This window comes from Sinohyriopsis cumingii, chromosome 11, assembly GCF_028554795.1.
Source record: "Sinohyriopsis cumingii isolate HCF-2022 chromosome 11, ASM2855479v2, whole genome shotgun sequence".
Classification (NCBI taxonomy): domain Eukaryota; kingdom Metazoa; phylum Mollusca; class Bivalvia; order Unionida; family Unionidae; genus Sinohyriopsis; species Sinohyriopsis cumingii.
Genome location: NC_142971.1, coordinates 51,144,567 through 51,160,900, shown reverse-complemented (window position 1 = coordinate 51,160,900; position 16,334 = coordinate 51,144,567). Strand labels below are relative to the sequence as shown.

General features: G+C 38.5%; 1 protein-coding gene across 1 annotated transcript; it reads right to left on the bottom strand.

The window, feature by feature from the left end:
- Positions 1 to 13,312: 13,312 nt before the first annotated feature.
- LOC149788437 (uncharacterized) lies at positions 13,313 to 13,810 on the bottom strand. Its single transcript, XM_089973513.1, has one exon. The coding sequence runs from the start codon at positions 13,808 to 13,810 to the stop codon at positions 13,313 to 13,315; it is 498 nt and encodes a 165-aa protein (XP_089829639.1).
- Positions 13,811 to 16,334: the final 2,524 nt, after the last annotated feature.

Here is a 16,334-nt window from a genome sequence, read left to right as displayed (position 1 = left end):
TTTTTCTACCAGCGTCGATAATTTAAGGAAATCCTCGATTTCATCATCACTGACAGACGCAAGTGATTGATACATCGCAATCTGGATTTTCTTTATGAACTTGTATTCGGATGGCAGCGTGTATCTGTATTCGAGTTTTCCCTGGACAATCGTTTCAAATTCGGACAGGATTTTACCTGCGTCCAAATCTGGAGATAAATTTATATTTTTATTTTTCAAATTCTCGATGGCCTCGATGATATTGTTTACGTTTTCCTCGTTCATTTATATTATACTTGTAATCTTCAATTAATTTTAGAAATTCTTGAGATTTTTAATCGGATATTATCGGAACATAATAAAATTCGATCCACACACCGAATTTATATGAGAATGCTGCGCTGATCATTTTTTCTGCCGCACGTTGCACCGATGATGGATGAATACTAAAATATCTTGCAGCGGCACTCATCGACGTGAATACAATTTCCTCGTTTGTTTCTCGATTTATCGATTTGACTGCCTTAGCTGGTCGATATCCGCAGCCGTTACCAAATTTAGAATTTTCACTCGGAGTTACCGCTCGAAGATTTGATAGTTTATTGTTAGCTTTATTTCCGTCAATGTGGTCGATAACAAGACCGATTTTTATTGGTCCGTGAAAGCATTCGAATACGAACCTATGACAGAAATAACCTGCGCATCTTCGTTTTTTGTTTTTGTTGACGGTAAATCTGAGATAACCAAATTTATCAACGCTGCCGACTTGATTTCTTGTTTTAGTATTCCTAACGATACCATCCGATGACGCCTCGTATTCCGTGATCGTAGGATGATTTTTAAGCTCGTATGTCACTTTCTCCGGAATTGTTGATTCAAGAATCGTTGATTTTGGATTCATATAAGATAATCTATTTGTCTAAATCGTTATTTGCTTTGAATCGATCAATATAATCTTCTTCACAAGTTATCACGGACGAGGATCTTTTTTCATAATATCGCCGCAATTCCCGATAATTTTTTCCTCCACACGCCAGACACAATCGAGTTTTCCCTCGCGTGCCAACTTGACAAACTAAACATCGCTGTGGTCCTTTACTACCACGCCGAATCGCATGTATATGAGCGCCGCAATAATCGCCTCTGCAAGATTTGTCACAGAATTTTGTTGAACCGATTAATAGCCATTTGCAATGCATTATTAATTTAGATATTTGTCTAAAATATAATCATGGATGCATTTGATCTTGATGAGGCAGAATATATTATTCCTGAAGTTGACCGAGCCAAGAAAGAATTCTTCGATGATGGAGCGGTTCATACTTGGTCGACCTGGAAAACGAATTCCATCGATGCCACGATGAACTTGGAGCGAGCTAAGAAAATAATCGAGCATATAAAAATCGAACACAAAGAAGAGCGATTTATCTTTGGAATAAAATTTATCGCACAAATGCCCGACGATACTTGGATTATTCGTGATAAGCGAGATCCAGTGCGTGGCGGCAAGAAAAATGTTATTCTCGATAAAAATTCCAAACCCGGATTGTTATTGGGAATTGATGGTCCTTATTATGCTAGATCTTATCCAGCCAGTGCCGTTGTTTATGGAATTTATCGGCTAAATAACAATCCGGATGTAAAAAACCTACCTGCGATGAAAGAATCACCGATGATAAATTGCGTGGCTGAGCGCGTAATCGAGCATATGAAAAACGCTCGACGTGGATCTGGTTTGACTCAACTGAGGCTAGATAAAATTAATGCGTGGGCTAGGACCGTCGCTGATGGCGCATCGGTAGATGACGTGGCTGCGTTGAGTAAAAAATTAAAATTTCTTATCACAGTGAAAACATTATCGGGGGAGATATTATACTCGTCGCCGTATAGATCCCGAGGAACACCAATCGAGATTATCGATCACAATTCCCATGCGTGGTCGCATTCGGTAATGATATTTCCGCGGGATCGTGTGGTTAAATTTTATCCTGTGGGAAATTCTGCGGAAAATACTTCCGATGACATGTTCAGATTTATCAAAAAATTAAGCGCATCTGATCCAATATCGATATGGTTATTCTCGAGCGAGGAAAGATACGATCAATTTATCCTGCCATGTGGCGATATTTACAGAAACGAAATATTACATGAATCGATGAGAAATCTCGCGGTGAAATATTCGTCAAATCCCGATCAGTTACTGACAAATTGCTTTACAGTATCGTCTGTGGCCGCTCACGCTGCTAGAGAAAAGAACTCATGGAGACCGACAAGAAACGAATTTCTCGTTGATATTCAACGTAGCTGTATCGAATACGGCCATGGTGGATTGTGGAATACCAAGTACAATTTCGAAGATATGATCTCCGTCGACATGAGCGCGTGTTATCCTGGAAGTTTTCTCGGATATGGCGATTGTGCCGAGTATTTTGCTAAATTCGGCCATCCCACCAACGAGATGACAAGAGTAGCAATTAACGGACCGCTACCTGATTTTGTCATGACAGGATTCGCTTGTGTCACATCGTTCGAATTTGCTGAAAATTTATATAAAATTTGCTATATTTGGTTTGGCAGGCATTTCTATCAGCGTCGCTGGGTCCCTACGGTATTGTTGAGATATATGCTAGATTCGTCGATGTTAGTGTCGCTGACGGTGAGTGAGGCGATTATATCTTACAGAAAACAGACCGATGTGTGGTTGCTGACGGACTGTGATAATGCGAAAGATATAGGAAGAAAAATAATTGGTAAATTTACTCAAGGTGGATCCGTTGATCATAAGCATCGACACGCTAGATTATTCATCAATGACGCTGAGATGGATTTTATAATCGCCGATACGGTATCACGAGGAATATTTTGCAACAGAGAGAATATTATCATTGATGGAGCAAAGTTAGGTACCGTGATTAGCTATCTTGATGGAGAATCAGCGCAATATACGCATTTACGATCATCGATGCTCGCTTATGTGAGTATAAATTTACTCTCGATGATAAATAAATTTTCCGATATCGCGGTAAGAGTCGCGACGGATTCGTTCTATATCGATAAAAAATACCAATGCAGGTTGGAAAATTTAATTACCGATGGTACCTCATGGGGAACTTGGAGAATAAAAAACGAAGATATTCTAGATTATTGTGAGGACGCTGATGTTGAAGATTGCGATGAATTTCACCGAGGTAGATTTGGAGAATCTTCGATTCTAGAATCTTCGACAGCCGCATCTGCATTTGACCCAATTTCACGCAGCAAATTTGCTTACCTAAATGGACCTGGCGGTAGCGGTAAAACAACGCGAGTAATAAATTTATTTGCAAATTCTGACATGATTGTATTAACTCCGACACATAGATTAGCGCGAGAAATAAGGCAACGCGGTGTTAATTCTTGCACGTATCACAGTTATTTCAAGTACAGCGGCGGATCATGGGACTCGGTGAGAATGGGAGATAAATATATCAACAAGATCATAATATTTGATGAAATTTGCACAGTGAATTTAGATATATTAAAATCGTTCCTAGCTTGGCTGGGAGAGAAAAATACCGCCGTGATAATGTGCGGCGATCATGGCCAACCTAATCCGATTGATGGCGAATCGCCTCATGAATGGCTTAGAAGATTCGTTGATTATTACGAGGAAATTGACGCTGATCACAGATCGACGGATATTTTACTGACCGAGTTTAAAAAATTAATTCGATTACAACCGAATAAGATTCAGTGCGACGTCATGAGAAAAATAATCGACGAGACTCCGATGAGCGAGTTCCTAAATTTGTGGCGTCCCGATCATTTGATCGTCGCTAGTAGGAAAATTATTCGTGATATTATCCAGGAAATGTTATTCAAGCTACATTGTGAGAAATTTCCTACGTTGCAGGTACCGTTGTGCTATAGGCCCGCTGATACTCGGCGACAAAATATCAACGTTACTCTGCCATGCGGAGAGGAAAAAACTTGGTCTTGAATGATATTATCCTCGTTGATATTAATCTTGTTAATGATGCGCTAAATGCAGAAAAATCGCCATGGAAATTAGGTTACGCAACAACGATACACTCGTCGCAGGGATTGACCGTCGATAGTCAAGTTTGGATCGTCGATGATAGAATATCTTGGTCAAATTTAGTGTATTTAGCCGTGTCGAGAGTAAGAAAATTATCCCAACTAGGACGAATTCGAGTAAATTACATCAGTGACGCTGGTGGCATTTGAGTATCTTCGGGTATTATTTGTAATTCCTCCCTGGTAAATCCGCGTTGTGGCGCTAACGAATCTAGGATATAAATTGCAGGTCTTCCTGATGATCTTGTCACGGCGGATATTTTGTGTGTTGTAACGCTCCAGGTTGGGTCGGTTGCTCTTTTTCTGCCTCCTTCGGCCTCGCCTTCTTTGTACAAGTATCTGACTGTGACAGTACCTAGTACAGGCTGAATTGTGGAATCTCGCTTTAGGGGTATATTCGATTTTGTGATTGCAATTGCGGGCTTCATTGATATTGTTCGAGTCGTCTCGTTATTTAACGCGTTAATTACATGAAGCAATCTTGATGCCCAATCGTGAGATCAATTATCTTGAATAAATTCACGCGCGTATTGATATCCGAATAATCGTTCTGCGAGCGTTTTGTTGAATCTTTCGACGATAGCTTGATTGTGATGAACACCTACAATACCGCGACGGATTTTAACATTATTCTTCTTCATCAATGAGGTAACCGCGCCAAGGAATTCTCGACCTGGATCAATCTGAAGAAGATTTGGCCATGTTAATGGGGATCGGGAATAAATTTCGCTAAATGCCTTAGCGATTTCCGTAGATGTTTTATTCGATAATGGCTCTGCTTCTTTGTACCTGCTAGCGATATCGACAATGGTCAAGACATATTTGTATGTGAATCCGTCGACGGTATCGTGAGGAAGGAACATCAAGTCTGCTTGGTGGACCTCATTAGGGACGCTGACAGTAAAACTCGCGTATGGTATTTTTTTAGGTGGAGGGAGATATATTTGCCAGATTGCCTGTTTTGATAACCACGATTCAGCGACTGATCTTTTTACCGATGCGGCTTTGGCGAGTTTGGCGATCGCTGATTTTCCTCGCCAGAATCCTCGCGGAGAATAATATATCTGCTCCATATTATTTACCAGCGCCGAATACTAATTTGCCCTTCATCGCGCCTTTTATCAACAAGGATGCAAATTTCTCTTTGAAATTTTTGTCAGGAATCGCGTCTAATGCGTGAATTAGCTTTATATCAGCAAGATGCCTTTGTTGTAAATCTCCGCTGTAATACGCGAGGTCGTGGTCGTAACAAGCTTCATCGAAGGCGTTTATCGGATTTTCACCTTGCTTTGGTCGTTTATTATTGTCTAATCTGATATCGAGTCTCGTTCCAGGTCCGCAATAATTGTATCCTGGCAGATGCTTTTCTCCGGGATATTTTGCCCAGGGCAACCCAGGTAGATTTTTCAAGGAGGCTGCGATATCTCCTCCTGTTCTACTTTTTTTTTTACAAATCTAAATTTACGTGTCTTGCAAACTTCGCATTCTCCTGCAATTGCGTTCCTGTTATTGCGTGTGACGATTTCGGTTGGATTTATCGTAGCTGTGTGAGTGCGACACTTAACACAATATAGATCCATGTATTTTAGTAACATGAATGTAATTGATTTTTCAGCCACGAAACGACGCGAGCAGGTGAAACATCATGCGGCATTACCGAATTCGGTCAGAATGATAATCATCGGCCCATCAGGATCAGGCAAGACACAATTATTGCTAAATTTGATCATGAGATGGCTAAAATGGGACAAATTATATTTGGTTGCACCATCCGTCGATGATCAGCGTTGTTATCAGGTACTAAAGGAATTTAGCGACAATACCGACGAAGGCACAATCGAATTCATCACGGATATCAATGAAGCTCCATCCGTGGAAAACTTGGACGGTGATATTAATAATCTTGTTGTTTTCGACGACGTTATGCTGGACAAGCAAACCAACCCAGCTAGAATATTCTCGCGTGGCAGACACAATAATACCGATGTTATTTACGTGACATAGAGATATACTCAAATTCCAAAGGTGATCAGGGACAATTGTAATATTTTATCTGTGTTCAACGGCGTAGACACGCACACGCTGAGAAATATCCATCAGACATGGTGCAACGGTGACATGGATATAAATAAATTTAAAAATCTATTCAGCCACGCTCAAATGACGCCGCATGGTTTCATCACGATAAATCTGCATGATCCACGTAGTAGGTATCGTATCGGTCTTGATCAAATTTATTCATGAAAATGCAGCCCCACGCCATGCAACAAATTCAATAACACAAAAAAATATTCCCAGCGCCGATTATTTCCTGTCTTGGGTGATATACTTTATGACACACTTGGCATACCACGCGATGCATCGGATCTGAGATGCATAAAAATTAGCTCTCGTGGAAAGCCGTAAAAGTGAAAATAGAGGCTTCTACGGAGAAAGTTTGCGTAGAAACGTTTATTTTGCTTGGAAAAAATGGTCTGTTCGTCTTCCCTGCTGCTGTGTGTGGTGACATGATGATTTTTTTTAGAGGATTTTTTCCTTTCGAACATTGTAATAATACATCAATTATTTACGTTCTGATCGCTTAAGGTGATCACTCTATCGGCCGTGAAAACGTTGTTGTTTCATAACAGCCATTCTTGCAGCAACAACCAAACAAAAGAAAAGTCAATAATGATATATTTACATGACAATATGTGAAAGAAACATGCAGTTATATAAAATGCACGAATATTAAAGCAGTTACTTATGAACATGGACAGTTACGTATATTGGCAAAACAACGGAGGTTTATTGACGCTTGGACTCTAAAACATTTCGGCCCATGGAAGTTTCGGACATAATATATTTCGTCCATAGAATTTTCATCCCTAAGGAATTTCTGCCCAAGATGATTTCGGCCCTAACATAATTTGTCCTTCAGATATTTTGGCCGTAAGACACTTCGGCCCTAGAGGTTTCAATGTTTTTATTTTAACATTAACTTTTTATAAAAACATTGAATATGTTTAATATTTTGTGTTAGAATTTATGAACAATTATTATAACTTGTTAAACGAATAGTATTTTGTTTAAAAATGCGATAATTTTTGGGGGGGGGGGAGGGTATGAGCGAATGGGATACAATCTGTCAGATATGCCTCAATGGGTGAAAACCAGTGCCGGCGATTTAGCAATGCTTTTCCAATATATATTTGAATTGCTAAAATATATAAAGGGAATGAATATTTAAATTCAACATTTATTGTACATTTAGATAGCAAACAATTATGTAAAGAAAGTCACACGAATTACTTATCCAAACACTTGACAAAAACAATGTCTGTCAGTTAAATATCAGGTACGTCTTTCATACGGTGGTGCTTCCAAACCCGTAGATGCTAAACGTCTTTAAGAATGGTTCCCTGCGGAACTTGAAGGTACCATCCATATACCATCTAAGAGAAATTTTCATGAAGGTCAACTGTTCTTATTTAGCAAATATCAGGTGGCGTTCCTAGCTGATTTGAATAGATCCAACTAGGAATTCATCGACGCCAAGATGATCTACACTTACCTGAATAAAATGTATCTATTTTAAATATATCGGGCATCGACCCCATTTTAAGTTACGAAAAGACAACACGATGGTGCTATCCCATATCTTTGTACGATGACATATTTTGGCTTCAACAGCTGAATTTGGGCCTCATCTTCATCTGAAAATATCTTTGTTGGATTTGCATTACGATTTTATTGTCTTTAGCAAAGTAATTGAAAACGTAGATTTTATCAAATTCAATAAATAATCTATTTTCCTAGAATACAAAGTGAAAACTGAAAACGCGAAAGACTGATTTCTGCTTCAGATGTAATCGCAAGAATGAATAATTTATTTAGCTAACAAGATTATATAAAAAGAAAGAGCCATGATTTAGGACAAAAGTTCATTTCCAGAACAATTCAAGTTATAAATAGACAAGGCCTGTTACTAAAATTATAATTCAGAACATGTTAAATATAATGTCCTTGACACAGACCAAAGTATGATCCCGATATTTAACCCACACTCTTATAAAAATATAAACTCTGTATTATTTGTTTAGCAAAATAATAATTAAAAATAAAATAAAATACCAGTTTCATTTGTCAGGAACAAAATGGACCTGATTTTGGACAAATCCAAGTCCAAATTACAATTATCCATTGCATATATTGACTTTCTAAATAAAAACCTAACAAAAAATGCAAACGAAATATGCCTAACAACTGTATGTCGAATTTGTCCACGGACGTTCTCGTCTGATTTTGAGCATGAAACAAGTTTATAAAAGGTAACTCTTTGCATGTTTCCGGCTTCAGTAAAATGTTAATATATCATAGTTTGAGCTTTTCTGAAACTGACACATCTTTTACATTTGTTTTTATATCTCCAGGAGCAAAGGTTTCACGAAGGACAAAGCTTAACATAACAAATCTATTGCCTTACATCCATAGTACAAGAATATTATCAGTTGAACTAAGTTTCCGTCCTTTACGTGTAGTGTCATCTTCCGGTTTCATAGGTTACTATCTCATCATTCTCGCGAACTGTGTGACTGCAGCAGCAAGCAGGTATAGAAGTTTAGAATATTACAATACCATCCTAATCTGACCAGCCATTTAATTTCAGACGAGCTGCAAGGTCGTACAGACTAACTAAAAGTCATTGTCTCGAGTTTACTCAAAAATATTATTATTAATACAATTTTAAAATGAAATTATTTTTCAAAAAGTAAAGAATGCGAGATTAGCTATAGCGTTCTATTTGAGACGCGGTAATTAATTGGAGATAATCAGGATCCTAGCCAGGTGAACCAATTTTGTTTTTTAAAAACCAAAACAAAAAATAACAAAAAGCAGAAAAGCAGAAAAGCAGAAAGAAACTCCAAATAATTCCATGTTCCAAAGCCAGATGATATATAAATTAATTAGAAAATATTATCTAAATTAATTAGAGAAATGCTGACAACAGTTTCACTTGAAAATCGATACCGCAAAGTGTAGACGGCATCATTATATTTTGTTGGAGCAAGAACTGCTAAGGAATATGAAAGGAACACGACTTAACACAGTTGACACAAAATGATGACAACGGTGCAAATACAAAAACAGTTTCCTAACATTTTGAGTCAAACAATCTTTTGTGAGGGGAAGAAACAGCTTACATCTACAAAACAAAATTAAGCACAAAATCCAAGAGACAATGTGGACTTCTACATATTTGAATGACGCAAGTAACCTACATACAAGAGTTAAATAATGGGAGAAAGAGTAAACACTTTATAACGGTTTCAAAAGGGTAAATTACGTCTATTCTGAACGTTCGTCCAATAATGGAGGAAAAAAGAATAAATAAGTCACAACGGTCTCAAAAGTGTAAACTATATGTATATTCCGCACCATTGTCAGACCAACATAGTTCTATAACAAACATCAAAGACGATATTATAGTGTCTAAAGCATAAAGAACCAACCTGTTCTGATTTAGTTGTTGGATGAAGAGAACAGACGGTTACAACTCATGTTGGAAATCAACGTCAACTATAACATATACCAAAGAAGCTATATACTGGTAAGCTATTCGTTGAAGTAGTAAGACTGTTGTAGCGCGATACTCGAGTAGAGATGTAATAATAATGTCTACCATAAGTAACCACAAGAACTTCTAGAAATATGAAAACGTTGTCGAAATAATATGTATTAATGAGATTGTACACCTTTCTTAACAGGAATGACAGTATCGGTCAAACTTTTAGCCAGGTTTCTGGTCATTCCATACCATATGATCCTTCATATTGTTAAGTTAACATTGTAATGCTTCGTGCACTTATGTTATTGCTTATATTATTATCTCGTATTTCCATCCACATGTGCACTGAGCGACTTTGGTTTGTTAGTTTGCTTGTGATTTATATTTATATTTATTCTTTAAATTCCTAACTAACGAACGGATGATAAATTAATGAATTAACTCAAAATGATCTTGCCTACTTACCATACAGATAACTAGAATGATCAACTTTGATTACATATAACTGTTCATGCGTTTGATGTATTATTTGTTTGTTTGTTGGCAACTATGAAAATTGTATTTTGTACCGCATATATTCAGTATACTTGGATAACGCAGCAATGATCCATTTAACTGTAAACAATACTATCAAGATTTCACACACATAACTGGAAATCTCAACTATCAAATATTTGCATAATGTTCTCTTATCGAATGCGTCATTTGATCCACTGGAATGTACTCGGTAGGACAACGACCACATCGCATTTTTCCCAAATTGCAGGAACCATTCTCTGTTGCATTCTCTATCGGGTGATGCTTGACGCTGATCAGGTCATGTCATTAGAATAGCTGTCACTCGCTTGCCGAAGCATATCTTCTTTGGGGAACTGACACATCCCCGACGAAACTTAGGCCGACAACGTAAGCATTGCAACGACACCCTGAAAGACAGCATAATGTGGTGCGGTTTCAAACTGGCTTGAAAGAACAGCACATGACCTAACCAGCTGAGACGCCCTCACCCACTAAGCTTCAGTTGGCCTTGAAAATGAAAGCCCTAGCCAAATGGAGGCAGGCCGGGAGCGTCGCAACAGGTCAGCGTCCGTCCCTGTCACTACGACGGCTATCCAGTGTCTCATCTGTCATCGGCTATGCAAGTCAGGACTAGTGACCACAAATGATTGCAGAGAACATGTTATCTATTGATTCAAAGGATTACCATTATTATTATTATTATAATTATTATAATTATTATTATTATTATTATTATTATTATTAACGTCATGTCCTAGTCATTTTATTGTCTGTACCTTGACTATATGCTGCTACTATCTCCTAAAGGTATAAAATCAAGATGGACTGATTACCGTTTGAGCTCCCCATGTCTCTTTTCGAAATAAGTCTAATTACTGCATAAGCGTTTGGTCCCAACGTGCAGGGTGTCATGAAGATGTTTTAAACATGATTATCATATACTGACGAGAGCCTCTTGGTAATGATGGAACGACAGTGTTTTTTCCCCTCCAGGAGGGTAGAATGAGTATCCAAGAAAATGTTTTGATTCCATACCGTCATTGAATCTGCGCCAGCATAGTGGTCTGTAGAGTGCCTTTTTGGGGAGATTTTTTCTAGTGTTCCCACAAAATATCTTCACACAAAAATGTAACCTAATTGACAATTGCAGTTCCATTAAATTGCAATAAGAGTTGGGTGTTAGACACACAACGGTTATTTTCAAGAACAGGGGTTTAAAGCTTGAACAAATAGTTCGAAACAGGGGAACGATCAGACCAACGTCACTAACAGCCTGTGACACCTTCCTTGTGTATGGTATTGGTGTATACGAAAAAGGTATCCATAGTGACGACAAGAGTATCTGGATGGGCAGTTATATACACCCTGTATGTCCTAAGAGGATGCCGATATGCGTTCGAAGACGGTGGGGTGGGGGTGCGCTGCCGCCGCCATTTCGCGGAATATAGTGTATATCGTTTGGAGGGGGAGGCGCTATTCGTAAGGTTTTTGATCCAATGTAAACGTAAAACGACACTGGTTTTTAATTCTTTATTTTTGAAATATTCGCTAACAACCAATATCGTACCTGCTCGCTATTATTATATTTGTGGTACAGCGGCTTGAATACAACAACTATCTAACTCGTGCTAGAATAAAAATTGCTGTGTGAAAAGAAGAGTTAAACGCGGGCGTACCGTAAGACAATTATAAACGGATTTGATACAGCAGGTACCTTTTGCGTTTGTTTTGCTTTGCTATTTTTGCCTTCCCAGAAAAAGAGCTTAATTCCCTCGAAACGTTAGGAAATATTAGATCACTTAAACAATATTCCCATGTTTATTTTCATTCTATAATTGAGACACCTTTTATGCATTTGTCGGATTAGTTACACATTTGGTTTTATTTAAGTGAGTTCAATGAAAGGACTGAAAGTTATGAGCGATTTTATTTGCATTTGCATGACAATAATGAAAGATCAATGTTGTACAGTTCATCCATCAAGTCGATGAGGCCCACTTTAGTCATCCAGTGTTTTATCGGGAACAAGTAGTCTGTGGGTGCATATGTGACCAATGAGGCAGATGTGCACCCTAAATGGTTCTGTGACATTGTGGACATGCGATGTTACTGGCTCGGGATTTCCTCTCTGCCTCTGTTGATCTGTTGCAGCTGTACTGTTGTCCTCGCTTGCTACAACACTTTGGTGAAGTAAGAGCGATGTACGACCCTGTCCTGGACAGTTTGCTTCCACGTGTCATAGCTAATGCCAAGGTTCTTCAATGACGTATTCAGTGTGTCCACGTATCGTTTTCTCTGACTTCGATTGTTGCGTTTACCTTGTTCAAGTTCGCCATAAAATAGTTTATTTGTGGAAGCCGTTGGTCTAGCATGGCCTGACCATCTATGATTGCATCAATATATTGTAGATACTGGGCAAGCTTGCTTGGGAAAGGACTTCAGTATCCGGGATCCTATCTTGTCACTTGATGTTGCAGAGTCTTCTGAGGCAGGTTGTGTGGAGGTGGTTCAACTTGGCGCTGGTACACTATTCAGGTACAGCTTCAACTTTGTAGATTAATGCTTCTTTTGGTCAAGACTTTGGCGGGTAGTCTGCCGAAGGCTGCATTGGCCTTTGCAATCCTGACATTAACTTCATCATCGATCACCTCGCTCTGGGACAGAGCACTGCCAGGATACGTGAACCAGTTCACTACGCTCGGTTTGGAGTCCTTGACTGTGATTTATTGCTCAGAATACGGTTTTCCTTGGGTTAGCTGATACAGTATTTCAGTTTTCTTTGTGTTGATCGGAAGGCTAAAATTTGTGCAAGCATCAAAGAACTTGTCGACGCTGCGTTGCATGTCAGCTTCAGAGCCATTGTTGAGGGCGCAGACATCAGCAATTAGAAAGTCTATAATGATGTCTGTTGTGACCTTAGGTTTTGCTTGGAGCCTCTTGAAGTTGGACAGTTTAACATCAATTCGGTATCTGATGCTGAATCCTCCGTCACCATCTCTGAAGTCATCAGTGAGCATGGCTGAGAACATGAGACTAATATCACGGGGAGTACTTTCGCTTTGTACACCTTTAACGTTGTACTCAGCCCTGCTTCACTCCATTTGGGACCCGAAAGTGATCTGATGTCTCGCCTCTGCTCCGGACTTTAGCTTCCATACCGTCGAGGATTTGCTGCATCATTTTGATACATTACATTTGGCATCCATACTTGGCCATGATCTTCCACAGGCACTCTCTGCTAACAGTGTCGAAGACCTTGGTCAGGTCGACATAGGTAGAGAAAAGGTCAGTATTCTGCTCCTGATGTTTCTCTTGCAAATGCCTAGCAGCGAACACCATGTCTATGTTTCCACGTTCCTTTCGGGATCCACAATGGCTTTCTGGTATGAGTTCATGGTCAAGGTGAGATGTGATAGGTTGAGTAGAACCATGGCGAGTATCTTGCTTGCGATGGAGAGCAAAGATACATCGGTAGTTGTCACAAGCCTGAAGATTTATACAGGTGTATAATAATAGCATCCTTGAATTCCCGTGGAATCCTCTTTTTCGCCACATGGGATGAAACATCAGATGCAGATTTTCAGTTAGAGATGCATTACCTTCTTTGTATATTTCTGCTGAGATTGAGTATGCGCCAGGAGCCTTACCACTAGAGAGGAGACGTATTGCTTTCTGGGTCTCTAACATGGTTGTTGGGTCATCCAGTGATTCATTAACTGGCACTTACGGCAGACGATCAATGAATTCATCATTAATGGATGATGAAGGACGCAGTTGAAGTCTTCAGCCCACCTTAGGAGGATCGTCTCACTGTCTGTCATCAGGCTGTCATCAGGGAGTCACGAGGGGTGGATTAAGGATGGTTTTCTAGAGTGCTGACAAAGGTCATTTTGGGGTTCGAGTTCTTTAGCGTGGCGATGTTTAGCCGATTTGGAATATTCTTGCCTTGCGGGACTCTTTTAGGTTACATACGGATGTTTGGCTTGGAAACTACAAGGTGGTGGTTAGTCCACACCACACATGGACTTGGTCACCCATATATCCTGCCTGTCCCACTTTCTGACTATTGCGTAGTCAGTGATATGACAGTTATTAGATCGGGGATGCATCCATTTTGCGGGTATGGAGGCGAAAGACGGTGTTGGTGATGAGCAATTCGTGCTCTGCGTAGGTCTGAAACAATAGAAGACCATTGCTGTTGCAGCGGATGACACCGTACTTTCCAATGACACATTCCCAGTAGATGTTGTCAGTGCCGACTCTTGCATTGAGGTCACCAAGGATGACGAGCTTGTCAGATTTGGGAACAGAGGTATGATAGAGTGGAGTTCTTCATAAAATTTGTCCTATGTTTAATCTGGATTGGTTAGGGTTTGAGTGTAGGGACATACGGTCGAAACATGCTTTGACAGCAATAATGTGTTATATGCTTATATCAAGACCAATATCGACGATACAAAGTTTTAATTATTTGTCCCACTTTTTATTAAGTGTCATGGATATCTATATTTTTTAAACTCCTCGTACGTGATTGTATATAATTTTTAAAATTCTTATTCATGGCTGTAATATGCACAAAATATATTTAGTTAAGTGTTGCTTACTCTGTCTGTTTATTATTTATTTTTGTCTATTTTAGTTTACGTAACCTTAACAAAGTTACTGATGGGCAAGGTATCATACTAGGCTAAGCAGACGTGTAAGGCGAGTATTTTAATATTGATATACTATGGTGGCAATTTACTTGTACACATGAATCTGACGTTAGCATTCCGTTGTCCAGTTTAGTTAGATGGAATGCTGGAAATGTTGAAGATCTTGTTGAAAGTGATCAGAGCAAACATATGAGAAAGTTGTGCGTAACTCTAGTCTACAGTCCACTAGCAGGTAACCATTTCGATTAGCGTCCCCGTGTGTTGATATTGTAATCAATGAAATTATTTTTGGAGAAAGTAATTCCCAAAGTACGAATGCAGTATTCAATTATTTATTTCATCACACATTTTTCTTACATAAGGGTTTTACTTTTTCCAGTTATTGGAATAGATAAAGAAAATATTTATTATTAATTTAACAAACAGTATAATTTCATTTTATGATATGATCTGCATGCCACTTTACTACAATAGTTAAACGATACCTATTATCAATTGATGCTGAAGTCTACGTTTTGGGGCAGGACTTTATACACATTATAAGTTTCAATATAATTTTTTTCTACACATTTTTTGCATGCGTTTATAAGATGTGCAATTTAGAAAGCAATGAATCAGAACAAAAGTCAACTGCGTATAATGCTCTTCTCCATTGACGAGATAAAAATGTAAATGTAGTTGAATATATGGCGGTTAAAATTGAATTTTAAAGGCAAGATATTCACATTGTTGAATTGTCAACGTCAGGATTGTCTAAATTAAACATTATCATTTAGACAAAGTATATAAAGCACAATGATGAACAACTTTGAATTTGCAAAATGACGAGAATTAAACTAAGAAAAAAGAAAATGAGAATATGTTAATTCAGATGTGTAGGTCATTGTGTATGATGTTAAGAAAATATGACACAAATAAGGGAAACAGAATATAAATGAAAAGATCATAAACCTGCATAGTACATTCTTCTTGAGTTGTAGACTACAAAAGGACAATAATGTAATAAAAATCATATTTGTTCCCAGCACTCAAAGTATATATGCATTTGAAAAATCAGTTTTTCTTAGTAAATGGTTTCGTCAAAAAAAGAATAGCAGTTTTCTGGAAAGTCCAATTTACTAATATTACCTTTATCCTAGACATATTATGTGTATCACAGGTCTATGTGCATTATTCATAAGGAACTGTCACTCATTCTTACAAGTTACTCTAGTACGCATGATTTCTCGCCACGACCACGAAATCAATGTAAACTTTATTTGCAAAACTCAAGAGTCAACGTTTTATCTTTTACGCTCCAATTTACATGAGTCTAAGTACTAAGTGAAAAATGACTTTTCTGACACTTGTCATAATAATAGTATGTCTTTTATTTACTGCTGGTGCGCTGTAGGATGACATCATAAATTGGATTTAGGCGGTATCATGAAACAAATATTATTATGTTATATTAAGCGCACGATTGACTATACATTGCGGCCAGTATTAATGGTGGAGGAAGAAACCGGGAAAACCCTGGAAAGAACTACCGACCCACGAGAAGCTACCGGCAAGCT